Below are 21,390 nucleotides of genomic sequence, written 5' to 3'. Positions count from 1 at the left end.
CATCTTTGGAGGACAACTCCCTGGAGTTAGAGCCACGGCTGGGCTGGGCTGGGCTGGGCCAAGGCTTGTGAGGAGACGGCTGGAGCTTAAAGGTCACCCCCAGGAGACATCTGGGGACCACTCACCTGCACAGCAGCACCACCACTGAGTCAGCTTTGGCCGGGATGAAGCCGAGGAGGAAGACGTTGCGACAGCCGCAGTTGTAGCACTCCAGGACTGTCTCCCCCAGGGGCCCGTCCTTGTGCAGGGTCACCTCTTTGCATTTTGCCCTCACAAGGTGATTTACAATGTGGCTGAAACCAGGAAATGATAAACGGTTAACACCCAAAGTTTGGCTTTTCACCACTTCCAATTTTCGGGCCCCTGTTAAAAGTTCCGGTACCGTTCACGGTCCATTAGCAGAGGCAGTCACACCTCATCCATCTGGCATCTCTGGGGACCAGCCCTCCCCCAAACTAGCTCCCCACTGAGCACAAAAATCAATCCCAACTTGAACCACTTTTAAGGAAAACTTCCTTAACACGGTTCACATAGTTCCTGCCTTTTTAAAAAATCCTGCTTTCTTAAATCCAACTTACCAGGCCTAATTTAACCCATTGTTGGCCCAGGGCTGCCGTGGGGTCGGAGACATTTCCCACAAGGCCCCGGCCCCTTCTTTCCAAGGTCACCCCCCGCCGCCATCTTCTGTGGCTTCTTCTGAAATCACTCCTCAGAGGCCCTGTGCCTACTTGCAGGAGCAACAGTCCCTCCTGCTTTGCTGCAGGCCAGGAAATCTGATAAGCAGGCGACTGGAAACCCCCATAAAAAGCATAAAAGGGCTGAGCAGAGGCAGGGGCTGTTCTGCGGAAGCCCAGGGCTGTGTGTGAAGCCCTGGCTGGCTCGGCTCCTTCCTTGCTGCGACGTGGCCAGGACACTGCTCACCTAAACCGCAGTCTGGGCTGAACCCTGCCCTGGCCCAAGCCAGCCACCCTCCAGCACCTATCTGCCGTATCCAACAAGGATGCCCAGCTACTCTGCCTTTGGGCTCTTTCGGTGTCTCCAGCAGCTCTGAACACGCCTGCAGGGCCTCCCAGCCTTCCTCACTGCGCCCTCTCTCTTCCCCTCTGGAAAACCATTCCTGCCAAAAGCTTCAGCTCAGCTAATCTTCTAACCCTTCTCCCTGCCACGAGGCCCAGGATTCTCTAACCAGCCATGGTCGCTCTGGGCATCTCCAAAGCCCGACTCCACTCTGGAGCCCTGCCGGCCACGTGGGTAAAATCAGCTGTCTCCGTGTCTTCCCATGCATCCTCACCCTGTCACAGCCAAGCTCCCTGAGGGCCAGCGGCTGCTTCCTCACCTTCCCCTGGGCCTCGCACAGAATGCTCAGTGGTGCTTGGCTCGAGCCTGTTGTTTCTCAGAGGCCCTTTTGCTCACTTCCCTGTTCTTGGCTATGCTGACCGGAAGCTGGGGTTGCCAGCTAAGAGAAGTTTTATTTAGTTGCTTTTCCTGCACAAGAGGAACTAAATGCAAACATAGCAACACTTAAATTACCCAGAAGATTCTGAAAATGGGACAAGAACGTCTTTTGGTTATCCAGAAGATACTCCTCTTTAAAATCTTTTCAAAAACAGCAGCCCCTTTCTCGCCTTGCTCATAACACCATATTTCAAGTTACTAACTCAGAGATGCCATGAGATCTGACTGCTCCATCTGTAACCCTCCGAGACCCACAGCTGTCAAAGGCACACGAGGGGCTTGTGTCAGCGCAAGTAAGCCTGCCTCTGGGCTTTGGTCATTTTCTTTCTCCAGAACGTGAAGCTCAGAAAAAGACCCCACACTTCCTTGCTAGGACCTCGGAGCTCTGCCTCCCAGGCTCTGCTCCATCCTCTCCAGCAGTGGAGTGACCTGTACACAGCAACCTGGAGGGGAAGGGGAGCCGCTGGCACGGGACCCACCAGGACGAGAGTCCCACCACTCGGGCAAGACCATCGAACTCCCCCCCCTGGAATTTGCGCACCAGGAGAACACTGTCCTGTCCCAAACACAGAACAAGCGACCCAGTCCAGCTGCAGCTGATCAACATCAGGAAGGCAAGCCCAGCGCCGACGGTCAAGTGAACTTAATTGAAGCCGATGATTCAGGATCTGGCCTGAATTAGCCTCCGGACAGCTCCGATGAGCTCAGGCCAGAGCGAGCCTGCTCAGGAACCAGCGCCCCTGGATGCCCGTTACTGCCTTGGGAACATCCTCCCATTAATGAAGATCAGCGGGTGTGCCAAGAGCTCATCTTGCAGAAAAATCGAAATAAAAACTGGGAAGGAGAATTAAGCCAACCCTACTTGCATAATAAAAAGAGCCACAGAGAATAAATCAAGGGTAAATACATTAAGGCATTCACACACCACCATCTGTTTCAAGTTAAACCAGTCACAGAGGAGGAAAAAAACCAGGTTTGTTAGCGTGATTTTATATTGCGCTTTGCTTCAACATTTCCATAATTTACACACAAATCTGAGCACAGCACTGATTAAAGACACATGCATGGTCTGATTATCTACCTGCCAGAAGTATTTCCACGTCCGTTGCAGAACCACTTCTTGCTGGTATTACAGTAAACCACACAGGCAGGATCGTGTATTCCACAGTAACTAAAAAATCAAAACAGCGACAGTCACAGCTGGAAGCTTGCTCTCTGGTTTTCATTTGGCAAGATGTAAAATTCTTTCCTCTGACAACATTTTTAAGTTCTTCATTAAACACATACTCAACCCCAACAATCCCAGTAACCAAATCAAACCAGTTAACCAGGGCTTCCCAAATCCAAGAATGCAGGGAAGGGGTTGGGTATGTGGCAGAAACTCCGAGGGGATGAGGAGCAAAGCCACCTCCAAGGAGAGTCCTGCTGGAGGAAGGCCTCACTCCTCCAGGGCCATTCTAGTCCCCGTTCTTTGGCCTGAAATTCAGGAACCCAGCCTCAGACCCAGTGGTCATGGTGAGCTCTGGGCTCCAGCAGAGGGCACTGTGCTCCCAGGGAGCTGGGCACAGACCCTGGGTCGGCAGCGCCCTCAAGCTCAGGCCCTGAAGCCCAAGCGAGGAGCCTCAGGAGAGCCTCACCCCACCACTGGCTGTGGTTTTCTGAAAATCCACATACCAAACCCCAAAATGCTAGCTCCCCAGAGCTGCACCAGGACTTATAGCCATCTCTGTGTGTTAAGAGAACACAATTACATACATGAAAACATCTGTAAATGAGAATGAGTGAAGAGCTGAGATGCAGGAAAGAGCGCCTGCCCACCAAGCCTAGCGAAGAGCAGCCTCATTCCCGGAGCACTGGGCAGCACGCGGGCGAGGAGCTGCAGGGAGGGGCCCAGGTGGGTGGCCACAGACAGAGGCAGGGCTCAGGCCCAAACCTGCCCTGTCGCTCAGGCTGGAGTGAAGTGGTGTGATCTCAGCTCACTGCAACCTCCGCCTCCTGGGTTCATGTCATTCTTCTCCTGCCTCAGCCTCCCAAGTAGCTAGCTGGGACTACAGGTGCCCGCCACCATGCCTGGCTAATTTTTTGTATTTTTAGTGGAGACGGGGTTTCACCGTGTTAGCCAGGATGGTCTCGATCTCCTGACCTCGTGATCTGCCCGCCTCGGCCTCCCAAAGTGCTGGGATTACAGGAGTGAGCCACCGTGCCTGGCCAAAACCTTCTCCCCTCTTCTAATCTACATTTCCTCACTTGTGTGTCACAAAAATACAGAAATAAGCCTCAACAAGGGACGATCCCACTCAAGATGAGAATTCTAAATTTGTCAACATGCAGGTCTATCCACTAACTACTGTCTTCACGTCCAATTCTCCAGGCACGGCCAAGGCAGCGGGAGGCAGGGATGCCCCAGAACCCTGCAGCAACCGCTTTGTGAGGGTATCTCAGCTGCTCCACTCACTCTCCCACCCCAGATGCTCACCCAATGCCATGACAAATTCTTTCTATGAGTGAGTGCGCAGGTACCAGGCAATGCCCCCAGGGTCTGAGGAGGCCAAAGGAAGGAAAACTTCCCACCAGCTGGTGAATTCAGGGTGTCGGAGGTTGCTGAGCCCACCTTCCGACCGGTAACAGGCCCTGGCTGTGCACATGGCCTGAGCAATTTCCTTACTCCTGAGGACACCGCCACCCAGAGTCACAGCACAAGGGCGCCACCCTGTACCTGGGAGGTGAGTGTCCCAGGCTCGTGCCAGAGGCACCCACCTGTCCAGCACATGCCCAGGCCCAGCTGAGCCCAGCTCACCTGCAGGCGTGTATGGGGAGGTCCTTCGTGTAATAGGTGTCTTCTTCATCTTCCTCGAAGTTCAACTCAGCCAACAACTGGCTGGTCTTGGCTACACTGTCGTCCACAGCCCCGTTCTGCAGGATGCCTTCGGGCCCAACCTGCAGCAGAACGCAGTGTCACCTGAGTGAGGCTGCAGCTTCCAGAACTCAGTGCAGAAGAACCAGCCTCGATGAGTCTGGTGTGACACCCTGGCCTCATCTCTGCTTTGTGACAGTTTCCCTTGTTCTGACTGGATTTCACTCTTCTCTAGCAAATCTACCTGGCCAAAAAAGGGCCACTGGTGGCCTCCTGCACCCCCTGGTCCCCCACACAGCTGGTCTAACTCCCGCCTAGCCACAGAGCCACGTCCATGCCCACAACCAGGATGCCTAGGAAGACGCTTCTTTCCCATGACTGAGGACCACAACGAGCAGGGTGACTTTTACAGACTGACAGCAGTGTGCCCTGAGGACAGCTTCATGATGCCAGACCCACCACGGTGTAAGGCTCATCAAACACTACGAGGCTGCCACCCATGCGGATGTGGAAATGTTACTGGCCACATCCACTGCCACCTCACCCTCCCCATCTCTTCAAGGCAGCCCTTTCCTGAGGATGAAGTAGAAACTGAACACTGAAATACCCTTGGCAACCCAGGCCACACCCTCACTGAAGGCGCCTCTTCCATGTTCAGCAAAGGCAGACAGCGCATGGCTCTAAGTCATCAGGCCACAACTGCACAGGACACCTGCAAGGAGACCACACAGCCACTGGGGCTCCTCATGCCGCTCCCAAGTACCAGCACCTCAAATGACATGGCCAACAGTCCCTGGCATGGCCCCCATAGGCCACCTAACCCCAGCACGGGGTCAGGCAGCGGGAGCACTGTGTCATGGCGGAACACAAGGTGGCACAAAATTAAGGGCCAGGGAGGAGTGATGGGAGCTCCCCTAGGGACGGCACCAAATCTCCCCACTGCCAGTCCCGGCACCCCAGGCAGCCCCTCGGCCTAATGCCCTTGCTGTGTGATGCAGCACCTGTGCGAGCCTAGGGACAGGTGCTCATGGGGAGCAGCACCCCACAGAGGCCCCTCCAGCCCGCCTGGCTGGGGTGCGTGGGCACGTGCTACCTGCACGCGCAGATGCACACTGGGCCCACTGCTGCCCTGCAGTGATCTGGTCACAACACAAGCTGACTTCTGGGTTAACTTCTCCCTTCACTCTCTGAAAAGTTTCAAGATAAAACATTAATTTCAAAAATACATTTGACCCTAGGAACTATCATGAAATGAGCTAAAACAGCAGTAGGGGACAGTGCCTGGCACAGAGAAGTTCCACAGCCCACACCAGGGGACATGATGGGTGAAGGACAAGAGGGTCATCATCTTCAGCTGGCACAGAGCTGCCACTCCAATAAAGTCCTTTGAGGCTGTCAACTTATCCCCTCACCAGGGAGGCTCTGGAGGGGCAAGGCCTCCCTGTACCCATCCCAGGCATTCACCACTGGGCTGGGAAGCCCAAGAAGCAGCTCCTCGGCAGGGCAGATCACCTGAGGTCAGGAGTTCGAGACCAACCTGGCCAACATGGTGAAACCCCGTTTTTACTAAAAATACAAAAAAAAAAAAAAAAAAAAAAAAAAAAATTAGCCGGACGTGGTGCCACATGCCTGTAATCTCAGCTACTCGGGAGGCTGAGACAGGAGAATCGCTTGAACCCAGGAGGCGGAGGTTGCAGTGAGCTGAGACCGTGCCACTGCACACTCCACCTTGGGCAACAAGAGCGAAACTCCATCTCAAAAAAAAAAAAAAACAAAAACAAAAACAGCAGCTTCTCCCATCACCTCTGCTCTGGACACAGTATTTAAAGACATATCCTAGAATTCCCACTTCCTAGTCATACACGAGGCCCCAGAACTGGGGTCTCTAACTCCTTTAGTTCTGGATGTGAACCTAGCTACGACTAAAACCACATTCTGGAAGTCCATCTAAGAGCTATACAGGGGCTTTCTGCCCATAGACACGCTCCAGAACTCAGACCATGCATCAGGGCAGCACAACAGTAGGTCACTTCAAGGCTAGGAATGGTGGCTCACACCTGTCATCCCAACACTTTGGGAGGATCGCTTGAGCCCAGGAGTTCTTGAAACCAGCCTGGGCAACACAGCCAAGATCCTGTCTCCACAAAAAAATACACAAATGAGCCAGGTGTGGTGGCGCGCACTTGTAGTCCCAGCTAATCAGGAGGTTGAGGCTGGAGGATTGCTTGACCCCAGCAGGTCAAGGCTGCTGTGAGCTATGATGGTACCACTGAACTTTAGCCTGAGCAACAGACCAAGACCCTGTCTCTCTTAACAACACACACACACACACACACACACACACACACACACACAGCCTGGCCAACATGGCAAAACCCCGTCTCTACTAAAAATAGAAAATATTAGCTGGGCATGGTGATGCGCACCTGTAATCCCCGTGCAGGAGAATCGCTTGAACCCAGGAGGCGGAGGCTGCAGTGAGCCGAGATCACACCACTGCACTCCAGCCTCAGTGACAGAGCAAGACTCTGTCTCAAAAAAAAAAAAAAAAAAAAAAAAAGAAAGTCACTTCATTCCTACAGACGAAAACCACAGAAATTCAAATTCAGAAACTCAAAAATCCCCCCAAATGTGCCATCATAAACTCCCAGGCCACAGACATCTACTCCAACCTTTGCACCACTGTCTGCATTTGCCAGCGTGCAGGCCTTGCACCTGCTGTTCCCTCAGCCTCAGGGTGAGGTCCACAGGGTGCCTCTCAGGCAGGCATCCTCTGACCCCACCTCAGGGCCCCCGTGGGGCATTGTCTGTCCTACTCCCTGCCATGAGCCCAGCACCTAGATGGAGCCTGCACCCCAGGAGGCCCTCAACATTGTTGGCTAAAGGCCAAGCTCAAAAGGCAAAGCAGCTCGTTGTGATTCTCTAAGTCCAAGGCTTAAATAAAAGAGAGGGCAGGAGGCCAGGCGTGGTGGCTCATACCTGTAATCCCAGCACTCTGGGAGGCCAAGACAGGAGGATCTTGAGCCCAGGGTTCGAGAATAGCCTGGGCAACATAGTGAGGCCCCATCTCTATTTAAATTTTTTTTTTTTTTTTTTTTTGAGACGGAGTTTCACTCTCGTTGCCTACGCTGGAGTGCAATGGCGCAATCTCGGCTCACCGCAACCTCTGCCTCCCAGGTTCAAGCGATTCTCCTGCCTCAGCCTCCCAAGTAGCTGGGATTACAGGCATGCGCCACCACGCCTATTTTTAGTAGAGACAGGGTTTCTCCATGTTGGTCTGGCTGGTCTCGAACTCCCAACCTCAGGTGATCCACCCGCCTCAGCCTCCCAAAATGCTGGGATTATAGGTGTGAGCCACCGCACCCAGCACCCCCCCAAAATTTTTTTTAATTAAAAAAATTGTAAAAGAAAAAAAGGGGAGGGAATAGGAAGTTCACCACACCCTCAGAGTGATGACTGCCAAGAAGCTGCAGGGTCTCTGAGCCCTCTCAAGGCAGAGGGTTGCCAGGAGGTCTGGCCCCCAAACTGGAAGGATTCTGCCCTGATATTTCCTCTTATTTTGAAAAATTCCAAAGCTACAGAAATCGGACCCCCACACCCCTCCAGCTGGACACTCTCCATCACATCCCCCTGCACTCCGACTCCCCCTCTTGCTCTCACACACTTATCTTTTCCTGACCCACTTCACAGTGGCGGGCCCCAGGGGGAGGGCTTTCTCCGCATCCCCACAAAACAGCTGGCTCATGAGCGCACCCAGCCTGCCACACTGTTGGCTAATACACATTCACCCATCACCCCAATGTCTTCATAATGTCTTTTACAGGTTTTTAAAAATCCAAGTCCCAGTTAATGACTGCACGTGATTTGTGATGTCTCTTTAGCCTCCTTTAATCTATTAGTTTGAACCACGTGAAACTGCTAGGAGTTGACCATCTTTCACATAGTCCCACCACCCAACAGAGCGGTCCCCAGGCTCTCCATTCCTTTATTTTTTTGAGACAGGGTCTTGCTCTGCCACCCAGGCTCGAGTGTGGTGGTAGAATCATAGCTCACCGCATCCTCAAACTCCTGAACTTAAGAGATCCTCTTGCCCCAGCGTCCCAAGTAGCTGCGACTACAGGTGTGCATGACGCCTGGAAAGTTTTTTAATTTTTCAATATGTTGCCTAGGCTCACGTTTATTCTTCCCAAAGAGGAAGTGCCTCTTGCCTCCCCTCTCACCAATGGCACCTGTGTGGACCGGCAGACCCTTGTTCCAGCCAGGTGTGCTAGAGTCCGCGTGAGGTTCATGTCAACGGGCCGAGTGTGCAAGGCATCCCCAGCTCACCTCAGGCCGCCCCTGCCTTCCCAGCCCAGGGATCAGCCACTCTCCCAGGAGCCCACAGCCTGAGATGAAATCCACTCCACACCTGCAGCAAGAAGCTGAAGTGTGACAATGAGGGGTTCAGTCCAGAAGCTGCACACCTCACAGGACAACAACCCAGACCAGACTGCAGCTTTGCGGGATGAAAAGCAGCGGGAGAGGCCGCTCAGAAAGCAGGGCCCAGAGACAGCCGTCATCTCAACAGCGGACCTCCAGGATCCCAGGAAAGAATCTGACTATGGAGAGAGGCCAACTGTCCCTACATATCGGACAATCGTGAAAAGCCATTGTTGACGCTGCTTGTCTGATAACGGCGCTGCAGCTATTCAGGATAGGCGCCCTTTTTTGCTTCTAGAAATGCATACTACATATTGCAGGTCAAAATGGCTGAGTATCGCCAATTCACAGGGCTCCACCTCAGACGCAAAGGTGAAAGGACACAAAAGACTTGCTTTAAAAACACACACCAGTGAAGAAAAAAAAAGAAAACAGGGAGAAGAAAACCTTCACAACTGTCACATCAGGGAGACGGAGGCACAGGGCTCACCAGCTCTTGTATGTTAAAGAATTCATCGTAGACATTTCTACACCGAGGATGCAGCGGGGCTGCAAGCTATGCGCCATGGATCCCCATACTGAAAAAGAGGTGAGGACGGTGCAGGCAGCGCAGCTCTGACCAAACACCTCTGCCTGGGATCTGCAGCCCCCTCTCCCGGGGCCGCCAGGAGCCTGCACTCGCTCTGCAAGGAGCTGATGTTTCAGGAAGATGCCATGCTCACTGTCTCAAGGGCTCTCCAGAGCCCAATGAGCCACCCTTACACATCTAGACACCATCCTGGCAAAGGCCCACAGGACCTGAGAAGCCCGGCTGAGTTACCTGGCTCTTAAGCTGCTATTTGACCAACACAGAAAAAGGTACGAGGACCTGCTGCCAGCCACCGGACTCCAGGACCCAGCAGCCCTCCACGTATCAGAGAAAGCAGAACTTTGCTCTCATAGGTACGTGCTCCAGCAAGGACAGTTCAAGGCCATGAACCCTCCGTGACAGCGGAGCCCTGAACAGCACTGGTGCCAGGGCCCGGACCCACCTTTCCCACCAGCCCCTCCAGCCAGGCCCCTCGGCTCTGAATGCCACAGAGCATAGCTGGGTGTCACGGCCCTTCTCTGCCAAGCTAGACTATCCCCACCACCATGAAAGCACTCTCACCACCATGACAAGCACAAACTGCCCCTCAGTTGTGAGCTGCTGCCTAGCATGTGCCCTTTAGCTTCCTTGCAGCCGCTCTGGGGAGGCCTCTCCCTCTCACAAGGCCCTCAGGACGGTGACTCCCCAGTGGAGAGAGCCCCGGCTCAGCCTGGGGAATTATGGACCCTGATGAGACCACAGGCAGGAGCTGGAGCTGCTTTTTAAGTCTGTGGCTCCTTGTGAGGACTGGGAGGGGGCACCCGGTACCCTGGCGGTTCCTACAGGCACACACACTTACACACTTACTCATGCATACACACATGTACACACACAGCCCTGATCCCGGTGTCCTCCGTCTCCACTGCCCCGTGGCCCCTCCATCCGTTCGGGGTCCAACCTGGGCCACACTGCCCAACCTCCAATACCACAGCCCCTCCCCTAACCCCCGCCACTGCCATCTCAGAGCCCTCCTCCCAGCCTTGGTCAAGGCACCCCAGCAGCTCCTAAAGGCTCCAGGACACAGCCCGGCCCCTGCCCTGGCCCCACTGGCCCCACTGGCCCCACATCCACCCTCCCTCCTTCTAGGCAAAGTGCTGTGCCCACCCCTCTGCCTGGCAGGTGCAGCTTCTGAACAACTCCAGAGGCGCCATTCCCACAGGCTTTCCCTTAACAGGGGAGCCCACTCCTACTCCTGGGGCCCTCACAGCACCCTGGCCAGGCGGCATGTGCTGTCTTCTAACAGTGCAACCGCGGGGGTCAAAGGCTTCACTCTCCCTCTGCTGGCCTCACTGCCCTCAGTCCCACAAGCACAGCAAGGCCAGGAAGTAAGAAAACAGCAGGGGATGCCTGGAGTCCAGGGCCAGGCTGAAGAGGTTGCCCGGCAGCTCACAGAAGGTGCAAAAGTTAACAGACACGGGGCTCAAAGGCGGGAGCATGGGGCCAGGGCTTGGCCATGTTTCTGACCTCCCCAGGGCAGGGCTCAATCTGAGGCAGTGGACATACCTCCCTAACGGGTGGTGACTTTGGGCATGAGCACAGGGTCTGACAAGGGGTGGTGGGGAGGAAGCGGAAAGGAGCAAAAGAGAAACCAGAGAAATCAGAGACAGCAAGGCACTGCTGTGGTGGCTGCCCAATTCCATAAATTTACGAAACAGCACTAAGTTGTACACTTAAAGGGGCCAGGTGTGGTGGCTCATGCCTGTAATCTCAGCACCTTGGAAGGCCAAGGTGGGCAGATCACCTGAGGTCAGGAGCTCCAGACCAGCCTGGCCAACATGGTGAAACCCCGTCTCTACTAAAAATACAAAAAAATTAGTTGGGCATGGTGGTGCGCACCTGCAATCCCAGCTACTCGGGAGGCTGAGGCAGGAAAATCACTTAAACCCGGGAGGCAGAGGTTGTAGTGAGCCAAGATCGCGCCACTGCACTCCAGCCTGGGCGACCGTGCGAGACTCCGTCTAAAAAGAAAAGAAGGGGGTTCCCTGGTAGGTCATCAGACTTCAATCAAGCAATGAGAGAAATGTGGTGGTAGCTGATGGTGGTAAGCTTTTGTGGTGGTGGTAGCTAGGCTGAGAGGGAACTCTTTTTTTAGTTAGTCCTGGTATAGTATTAGTCATAACCCCCCAACCCGTCATCCTGAATCCGGGTAATTAATTGTGATAAAAATAGAAATTGTTTCGTGTATTCACCACTAACTATTAAGTGTCAGCTCAGGTCACTTTCACATAATCACTGGGAGACTCCTAACAATTTGAAAACACACTAATAAGTCTACTAAGGGGTAAGTGCTAACCAAACACTTGCCAACACTCCTCCAGGTAAATGGCATCTTATCTCCAATGTTCTGGCACCCTAAAACCACACCCGGGCTACCCGAGGATTCAAAAAGCCAAAATGAAGTCATGAGCATTTTTTTTTTAGATGGAGTTTTGCTCTTGCTGCCCAGGCTGGAGTGCAATGGCACGATCTCAGCTCACCGCAACCTCCACCTCCCGGGTTCAAGCGATTCTCCTGCCTCAGCCTCCCAAGTAACTGGGATTACAGGCATGTGCCACCACACCCAGCTAATTTTGTATTTTTAGTAGAGACGGGATTTCTCCATGTTGGTCAAGCTGGTCTTGAACTCCTGACCTCCGGTGATTCGCCGGCCTCGGCCTCTCAAAGTGTTGAGATTACAGGCGTGAGCCACGAAGCCTGGCCTGGATTTTCTTCTTTTTATTAAGACAAGGTCTCACTCTGTCGCCCAGGCTGGAGTGCAGTGGTGCGATCATGGATCACTGCAACCTCTGCCTCCCAGGCTCAAGAGATCCTCCCACCTCAGCCTCCTGAGTAGCTGAGGCCACAGGCGCGGGCGCCACCAGGCCCAGCTAATTTTTCTTTTTTTTTTTTTTTTTTTTGTACAGATAGGGTTTCACCATTTTGCCCAGGCTGGTCTCTAACTCCTGAGCTCAAATGATCTGCCTGCCTCAGCCTCCCAAAGTACTGGGATTACAGGCATAGGCCATTGTGCCCAGCCACATGTGCAAATTTTAAACTCACCACTTTTAGGAACCCAAGACTGCATGGAACTCACCCCGCCTTGGTCATAATCTCAGGGCTCAGCAGAAGATGGTGTGTTCACCTGGACAGTCAAGGATGGGTCAGGACAATGGCTTTGAAGACAAAGTAGCAACTTTCTATCCTGAGTATTTTACCACTTCAAAAGGAAAAATGAGCCCAGGTTTATACACTCAAGAGAAGTGGAGGCAATACAGAGAAGTCTGGCAGGAGGAGAGTGAGGGCTGGACAATAGGTCGGCTAGGAGCTTTAGCTAGTTGTCCCTTACAATCCAGAAAGACAGCATGTTTTTCCTGGGGAAACAACTCATGCACTCAGAGTAAAATCCCAGTACGAGATGACTATTCAGCTGTGACTCCCACAGGCTACCAGGAGTGGAGAGGGAACAGGCAGTGCAGACCTGACCTGAGGATGAAGGAACAAAGTGGGACCAGTACCAAGCAGCATCTATCTACAAGGTCACCCAGAGCACCTGCACAAAAACATGCGTGTTGCTGCCTAAAAGGTCTGTACCTACCCACAGACCTCATACTTTCAGGTGAGCTAAGAAAAGCAAGTCAAACCAATAGGCACACATTTTTCCCACTGAATGTACACAATGCTTTGTTTACCCATTCATCTGCTGATGGCCACTGGGGCTGCTTCCGGTTTGGGGTTCTCATGAATAGAGATGCTGTCAGCATTTGGCACAGCCCTATGTACGCACACCTTCATCTCTGCTAAGGTCACAGGTAGGTGTATGGCATGAGAGTTCCAGGCAGCACTTTCGCCAGGCTCAATGGCTCACTCTGTAATCCCATCACTTGGGAGGCCTGAGGTGAGAGGATCTCTTAGGCCCAGGAGTTCAAGACCAGCCTGGGTAACATGGCAAAACCCCATCTCTACAAAGAAAGAAAAATCAGCCAGACGTGGTGGCACACACCTGTAGTCTCAGCTACTTGGGAGGCTGAGGTGGGAGGATCGCTTGAGCCCAGGAGGTCGAGGCTGCAGTGACCCATGATCACGCCACTGCACTACAGCCTGGGTGACAGAATGAGACTTTGCCTTAAAACAAAAACAAAAAACCCAAGTAGCACTTTCAGCCTTTTAAAAAAAGTGTGCCAGGCCGGGCGCAGTGGCTCACGCCTGTAATCCCAGCACTTTAGGAGGTAGGGGAGGGCGGAACACAAAGTCAGGAGATCAAGACCATCCTGACTAACATGGTGAAACCCTGCCTCTATAAAAATACAAAAAATTAGCCAGGCATGGTAGCACACACCTGTAGTCCCAGCTACTCGAGAGGCTAAGGCAGGAGAATTGCTTGAACCCAGGAGGTGGAGGTTGCAGTGAGCCAAGATTGTGCCACCGCACTCCAGCCTAGGCAACAGAGCGAGACTCCATCTCAAAAAAAAAAAAAAAAAAAAACATGGGTGGATAGTGGTATCTCCCTGACTTTTCTTTCCAGTTTCATTGAGGCATAACTGACATACCATAAGCTGCAAATGTTTAGTGTGCCATTTTAGAAACTGACATACGTCAATGTACTTAAACACCCATAAAACTATCACTACAATCACGATAATAAAAACATCCATCACCCCCAAGTTTCCTGTGCCCTTTGTCACCTGCCTCCCCTTTCCCACCCTTCTGTCCAGCCACCACTGGTCTGCTTTCTATTGCTGTAGGCTAGCTGGCACTTTCTAGAATTTTTTTATGAATTAAATCATATGATGAATGACATATTCAAAAAAGTAATTATTATGAGACACATCCATGTTGTTGCAGGTATCAACAGTTTGTTCCTTCTTAATACTGAGCAGTATTTCCAACTCTTAAAGAGTTTCACTCTAATTCCCGTTTGAAGGATGCAGGGCAGAAGCTACAGTCAAGAGGCAATATTCCAACCAGGCAGACCAAAAGGCTTGTAACACCAGCTATTATGCAAAGGACTTCTGAAATTACCTTCACTGTCCTGGGAGCAGAAGTGGCGGCAGAGAAGGGCCCAGGAAAGGGACAGATGCTCGAAAACTGTCCCTTTATCTTAAGGACACTTGGCAATACTGTGTCAGTGCTTTTCATCTCAGGATCTCAAGGGCTTTGATAAATATCAGTTTCATTTCATAAACAAGAAAAGGAGTGTTATCTGAACCAGCCCTGAGTGCAGGGAGTCACCCCTGCTGCCACTTTCCCATCCCGGTGGGGACACACTCTCTTTCAACACACATTAAGGGAAAACCAACTGTGCAAAACCAGTTAAGGTAGGGTTGGTATGGAAAGTGGCTACACACTGGAAAATAGTCTCGCAGTTGCTGAAACCATTAAACCCAGAGTTACTACGCGGCCCAGTACGTCTATAAACACATCCATGCAGAAACCCGTACACGCATGGCCACAGCAGCGCTATTCACAAAAGCCAAGAGGTGGAAACAACCCAAATGTCCATCAACAGATGACGAGATAAACAGAACATGGTCCATCCATCTGGACCATTCCACCGATGGAATATTACTCAGCCTTAAAAAGGAATGAAATGCTGGCCAGGCGCGGTGGCTCACGCTTGTAATCCCAGCACTTTGGGAGGCCGAGGCGGGCGGACCACAAGGTCAGGAGATCGAGACCATCTGGCCAACATGGTGAAACCCCGTCTCTACCAAAAATACAAAAATCAGCCGGGTGTGGTGGTTCGCACCCGTAATCCCAGCTACTGGGGAGGCTGAGGCAGGAGAATCGCTTGAACCTGGGAGGCGTAGGTTGCAGTGAGCCGAGATCGCGCCACTGCACTCCAGCCTAGGCAACAGAGCAAGACTCTGTCTCAAAAAAAAAAAAAAAAAGTAATGAAATGATGACACATACCACAGCGTGGATGAACCTCGATCAGGTTCATTTTCCTGAATGCTCGGCCAGGGAACAGCTACGAAGCTCACCTTGTAGCTACCTCTCACACATCAGGTAGAGTGAAAGGAGCCAGACACAAAACACCATATATGATATGATTCCGTTCATTTGAAATGCCCAGAACAGGCACATCTTGAGACAGAAAGCAGGTGAGTGGTTGCCTGGGGCTGTGGAGGTAAGACGGATGGGCTAAGGGGTGCAGGGTTTATTTCTGGGGTGACAAAAATGTTCTAAAGTTTACTGTGGTAATGGCTGCACAACTCTGAATATACTAAATAAAAGCCGCCGAACTGTACACTTTAAATGGGTAAACTGTATGTTGTGACAAGTGAATTCTATTTCAATAAAGCCGTTAAGCAAAAGTGACTGCAGGGCACTTGACAGCCGATAGCCACTTGCCCAGTAAAATAAAAATTAAAAAAGCAGAATGAGAGGCTTTCTGGGTCCTTCCAAGAGCCCCCAACTTAACAGCTGGTTACACGGCCAACTCCTGAGGACAAACAGAGAAAGTCTTCCCAAATGTCTTAGCAGACACTGCCATCAATCCACACAAGAGATAACTTTCTTCCGCTTTCCCTTGAATGGTATTCATAGACTTCCTTGCCCCCAAATTCCGGTCTTCCCCTTGTGATGCAAAGGGGTGCCACTCCCATTCCCCACAAACAAATCCAAATTACAGGTAACAGGTGGGTGGGGCATCTGGGTCAATTAAAAGTAGCACAGGACAAACCCTCTGATGTCGTCAGAACTCTAGTGAGCTCAACTGCAATGTTTACCTCCAGGGGAGCGTTTTAATGCTCTCCTTTTGTACAGCCCAGTGTGTTCAGGTGCAGGAAAAAAAATCAATTCCTTCAACTGAAAGAGAAGGACATGCCCCACAATTAATCCCAAACGGAATGCCAGAAACAAAAGCAGAACTAAAGGCTGCCCCAGGTTTGCTGTTTTATGCTGGCTACAGTTAAAAGGATTCACAAGAAAAAGATTACCTTTCACACCCAGCCAACCCCCCCATCCGCGCTGTCACGCTCATGGCTCACTGCTCCACAGAGATCTTTACCGAGTCTCCCCGACAGGCTGGACGTCAGATTACAGACAGCCTTTACAGTCGACTCACACATGGATCTAGGTTTCCTTTATGTTTAAAAGGAATAAAAATCTAACTGCCACCCCCATTTCACAGCTGCGGAAGCAGAAAGGTCTACAGGGCATGAAAACTACAAGGAGGTGGGGCCTCCGCAGCTCAGGCTCCTTTCTTCAGGAGAACTCTCCTCTCTCCCTCCCTCCCTTCACAAAATGTAAACAAAACTGAAAAAAACACCCATACGTGCACACCTGTTCTCCTCATACCCCACTTTCTATTTTAAGGAATATGGGGTTAGAATGAGTCAAATGTTTTTTGCTTCCATTAGGGGCTAAAAGAAAGCCCAAGTGGGTGGTCTACCCACGGGAGTGACTCAATCGACTACCACGTAAGCCCCCATGCAAGGACAGGGTCTGAGCTCACTCTGGATGAGCAAGGAGTGGTTCCCTCAGCTCTGAAACACCAGCATACGCCAAGGGACACCTGTGCCAAGGTGAGCCTCGGAGCTTCTCCCTGTCGGAGCATTCAGAAAATAAACCTGAGCGAGAGGTCAGGCACAAAGCAAGCCTAAGGTGAAAGCAACCTGAAATCCAGAGAGTGATGAGGACATTCCCCAAGACCCCGGTGCAACACGCGCACCCCCAGCCCCTCTCCCACCCCAGGCAAGCAGCACCCAGGACCAGGAAATGCATGCCCGATACTTCTCCCAACCCAAGCCCCCATTTAAAATACCTAAGTCACCTTCTCTAAACATCCACATCATTAAAAATAAAAGTTTCCAACGTGGCAGACTCATTTATGTAAACCCATTATTGCTGTCTTATTGGAGGAACAAAACTCAAACCCAACTTTTCCAAGGCAAGAGTTGTGGAGTTATGTAACAGGTCGGTTTCAGCAACAGGCGATGCAAGAAAAAACAAAATACAACCTGCTTCCTGAATGATCTTAATAGCCAGCCAATATGTGCTCCTCCATGGGAGGCAAAAATTCTTCTCTACCTCAACCTTCCGCTGGCCAGCGCCCCTATGCATGGGGAAAGTCGAACCTACGCTCCGTGACTGGGAAAGGGGGGGTGCCCAGATGGCTGCGACCACAGATGGGGGAGGTGGGACAGGCGGCCGGACCCACCAGTGGGGAGACCGGGCGGGACCCCCGGACCAGGCCAGAGACAGGATTAGGGCAGGTCACCCTGGATACTCCCGGAAGGGGACTGAGGGAAGTCACTCAAGATCCGGCCTGAGCAAGACCCGGCCCAGGTCTTAGGGGAACTCGAGGCAGAATACCGAGACCTGCGAAAGAGGGACCAGGGCAGGTCACCCTAGCCCGGATGGAATGGAAGAACTCAGATAAGTCAGGCAGCAGGTTACTCCAGGCCAGACTGGTTGTGGGACACAAGGCAGGTCAGCCCAGGCCCAGGCGGGGAGCAAACCCAGCCGGGGTAAAGGAAAAGGGTCAGGTTAGCTCGGACCCGAACGAAGTGGAGGACTCGAGGCAAGTCTGCCCGGCCCAGGAGTTGAGGGCCGAAGGAACTCAGCCAGGTCGCGGCCGGAGCGGGGGATCCGGGGCAGATCAGGCCAGGCCCGGGCAGATTGCAGGACTTGGGGCAGGTAAGTTCAGGCCCAGCCAGAGTAGGGGACCCGGGACAGGTCGCCCCAAGCCCGGCCGCGATGGGGGACTCCGAGCAAACCCAGGCCGGGCCCGAGGCGGGTTCGGGAAAGGTCTCAGGCGCCGAGGCCGGGCCCGGGCTTCCGGCGCCGCCATGTGCCGCTCACCTGCGCGTCGAGCTGTCCCGCCGCAGCGCCCGCGCCCGCGCCGCCCGGGCCTCCCGCGCCGCCACCGCCCGGGCCGCCGGGGCCGCCGGGGGGCGTCTGCGTCTGGCTAGGAAGAGTAAAGTCGGTGAACTCGAACTCGGAGCCCTGTGTGTCGGCGCCAAGCAGCTCGGCCTCCTCCGTGTCCAGGAAAGTGAGAGTCTGCGAGCTGGGCCCGTACGCCTCCACGCTCATGGTGCCGCCGGGTAGGGCCCTCGGGCCGGTTCCGCGCTGCACTAGAGCCCGCCGCCGCGCTGAGGCCTAGGCCGCAGGCCTCGGGTCGCTGCCGCTGTCGCCCCCGCGCGCCCGGAAAGGACCGAACCGCCCGCTCCGGCGCCAGCCGGACCGAGAGGTAACACTGCCGAGCCGCCGCCGCTGCCGCCGAGCCCCTCCGCGCCTCAGCTCCCCTCGAAGCCGCCCGCCGCTCGCAGCCTAGAGCAGGAACTGCCGCCACCGCCGCCGTCGCCGTGCGCGTGCGCGAGCCCGACGCCGGCGGAAGCGCGCGCGCTCTTCGCGGACGCCGGGTGCCCAGCAGGAGGACGGGACGCGCACCGCGCACGCGCAGGGGGTGGGGCTTTCAACCGCTGTGGCGGCGGGAGCTCGAGGACTTGGTCCCGCCCCAACTGCTAATCGGGGACTCCCGGGCGGCGGGCGGTGTGGACTTGGTGGTCTGCACCTGTGGTCGCTGCGACAGTGTTTCGGTTTAATTGAGCGCTAGCCGAATACCCTACATAGGTGGTCTCGGAACGCCCAACTGGAGAGGCTGGGCGGGGACGGTTCGCTCCCACTCCTGACAAAAGCTGCTTGGAACTCAGTTTCCCTATCTGTAAAATGGAGGGTGCCTCGCACATAGTAGATGCTCCTTGTGCATTGGTTTAATAAGGGAGTGGGGCTCGGCGCGGTGGTCACACCTGTAATCCCAACACTCGGAGGCTGAAGCGGGAGAACTGCTTGAACCCAGGAGTTCGAGACCAGCCTGGGAGACAGAGTGAGACTCCATCTCTACAAAAAATACAAAAATTAGGCCGGGCGCAGTGGCTCACGCCTGTAATCCCAGCACTTTGGGAGGCCGAGGCGGGTGGATCATGAGGTCGGGAGATCGAGACCATCCTGGCTAACATGGTGAAACCGCGTCTTCACTAAAAATACAAAAAATTAGCCAGGCGTGGTGGCACGAGCCTGTAGTCCCAGCTACTTGGGAGGCTGAGGCAGGAGAATCGCTTGAACCCAGGAGGCGGAAGTTGCAGTGAGCCAAGATTGCACCACTGCACACCAGCCTGGGCAACAGAGTGAGACTCTGTCTCAAAAAAAAAAAAAAAAAAAAATTTAGCTAAGCATGGTGGTTCACACTTGTAGTCCCAGCTACTAGGGAGGCTGAGGTGGGAGGATCGCTAGACCCTGGGAAGTTGAGGCTGCAGTAAGCCGAGATTGCACCACTGCACTCCAGCCTGGATGACAGAGCAAGACCCTGTCTCATAAATAAGTAAAAATAAATGAATGGGGATAGTCTTACGTACTGGGCCTGGCACTTGGAAATGATGGTTGCTGCTGTTCCTGATGCCTCTGCCGCTGTTATTATACCATTACTATTTTTGCTATGATTATTATTTAGTGGACATATACAGCAAAACAACTGGAAGCACATGGCCTGTGGTGGAATCTAGACCTGACCACTTATCAGCTGTGTGAAATTATACAAGTGGCTTAACCTCTCTGAGCCTAGGGTTTCTGTTGCCAGTAAGGTGGGCTAGGAAACCTGGGCAAGGTGGCTCTTTCCTGAAATCCCAGCACTTTAGGAGGTAGAGGCAAGAGAATCACTTGAGCCCAGGAGTTTGAGGCTGTGGTGAGCTATGATTGTGCCACTGCACTCCAGCCTGGATGACAGAGATCCTATGTGTGTGTGTATATTAATATATATTTATTTATGTTCATATATATTAATAGAGTGACTAGTAGCTCATTTATTCCTCTTATATGATATATGGTTGCTGCTGAGATATATATAGATATATACACATATATACATATATACATATATACATACATACATACATATATACATATATACATATATACATATATATACATATATACATATATATACATATATACACATATATACACATATATACACATATATATACACATATATATATACATATATATATGATGGAGCCCAGTGCGGTGTCTCACGCCTGTAATCCCAGCACTTTCGGAGGCCGAGGCAGGTGGATCACTTGAGGTCAGGAGTTCGAGACCAGCCTGGCCAACGTGGTGAAACCCTGTCTCTGCTAAAAATACAAAAATTAGCCGGGCATGGTGCGTGCCTGTAATCCCAGCTACTTGGGAGGCTGAGGCAGGAGAACTGCTTGAACTCAGGAGGCAGAGGCCTCAGTGAGCCAACATTGCACCACTGCACTCCAGCCTGGGCGACAGAGCAAGACTCCGTCTCATCATATATATATATCTCATATATATATATGATGTACATTATATATCTCACTGTATATATGAGAGGAATAAATGAGCTACTAGTCACTTTATTATATACAGAGAGAGAGATAGTGCGTGTATATACATATATATACACACTGTATATATAAGAATAAATGAGCTACTAGTCACTCTATTATATATAGATAGGGAGTGTGTGTGTGTATATATATATACACTCTATCTCTCTCTTTCTGTATAGATATATATATATGAGAGGAATAAATGAGCTACCAGTCACTCTCTTAATATGTAGTTCCATAAGGACAGGGGGTTGGCCTTGTTCGTTATGATCTTCCCTACGGAGAGAATGATGCCTCATACAGTAGGTGCTCAATAAAAAGTTTTCTGACACTTTAAATCCAAGGTAAGCTACTGGTTTATGGGCCTTAATTTCCTAACCCCAGGCGTCTGCTTCCTCTCTGGTAAAGTATCTTGGAAAACACCCCCATTTCCCTTTCTGTCCCAAGATTCTGCTGCTCTTTAAATAAGTCAGCTGAAAGAGCGCCTAGCTTGCACAGCTGAGCTAAAAGTTCCCAATTTGCCGTGGTTCCTTATTTTCCAATTTGCCTGTTTATCATCACAGGAACAGAGGTTCTGTTTTCCTTCTTCACATTTTTTTTTTTTTTCCTGAGATGGAGTTTCACTCAGTCGCCCAGGCTGGAGTACAATGGCACAATCTTGGCTCACTGCAACCTCCACCTCCTGGGTTCAAGCAATT

At 52.3% G+C, this 21,390-nt stretch overlaps 1 protein-coding gene across 2 annotated transcripts in view; it reads right to left on the bottom strand.

Annotated features, from left to right (window-relative positions):
• The window catches only part of UPF1 (UPF1 RNA helicase and ATPase), a 36,480-nt gene extending 17,824 nt beyond the window's left edge, over window positions 1–18,656 (bottom strand). For both annotated transcript variants that reach the window (XM_054465003.2, XM_054465004.2), the window contains exons 1-4: window positions 18,141–18,656; window positions 4,253–4,392; window positions 2,537–2,626; window positions 126–293 (exon numbers count right to left, since the gene is read on the bottom strand). In XM_054465003.2, coding sequence (XP_054320978.1) covers window positions 126–293; window positions 2,537–2,626; window positions 4,253–4,392; window positions 18,141–18,371 — 629 coding nt within the window. In that variant the 5' untranslated portion in view covers window positions 18,372–18,656. The remainder of the gene's footprint in view (window positions 1–125; window positions 294–2,536; window positions 2,627–4,252; window positions 4,393–18,140) is intronic.
• Between the last annotated feature and the right edge of the window lie 2,734 nt (window positions 18,657–21,390).

Source organism: Pongo pygmaeus, chromosome 20, assembly GCF_028885625.2.
Source record: "Pongo pygmaeus isolate AG05252 chromosome 20, NHGRI_mPonPyg2-v2.0_pri, whole genome shotgun sequence".
NCBI lineage: Eukaryota > Metazoa > Chordata > Mammalia > Primates > Hominidae > Pongo > Pongo pygmaeus.
This window is presented reverse-complemented; position numbering and strand designations above follow the sequence as displayed.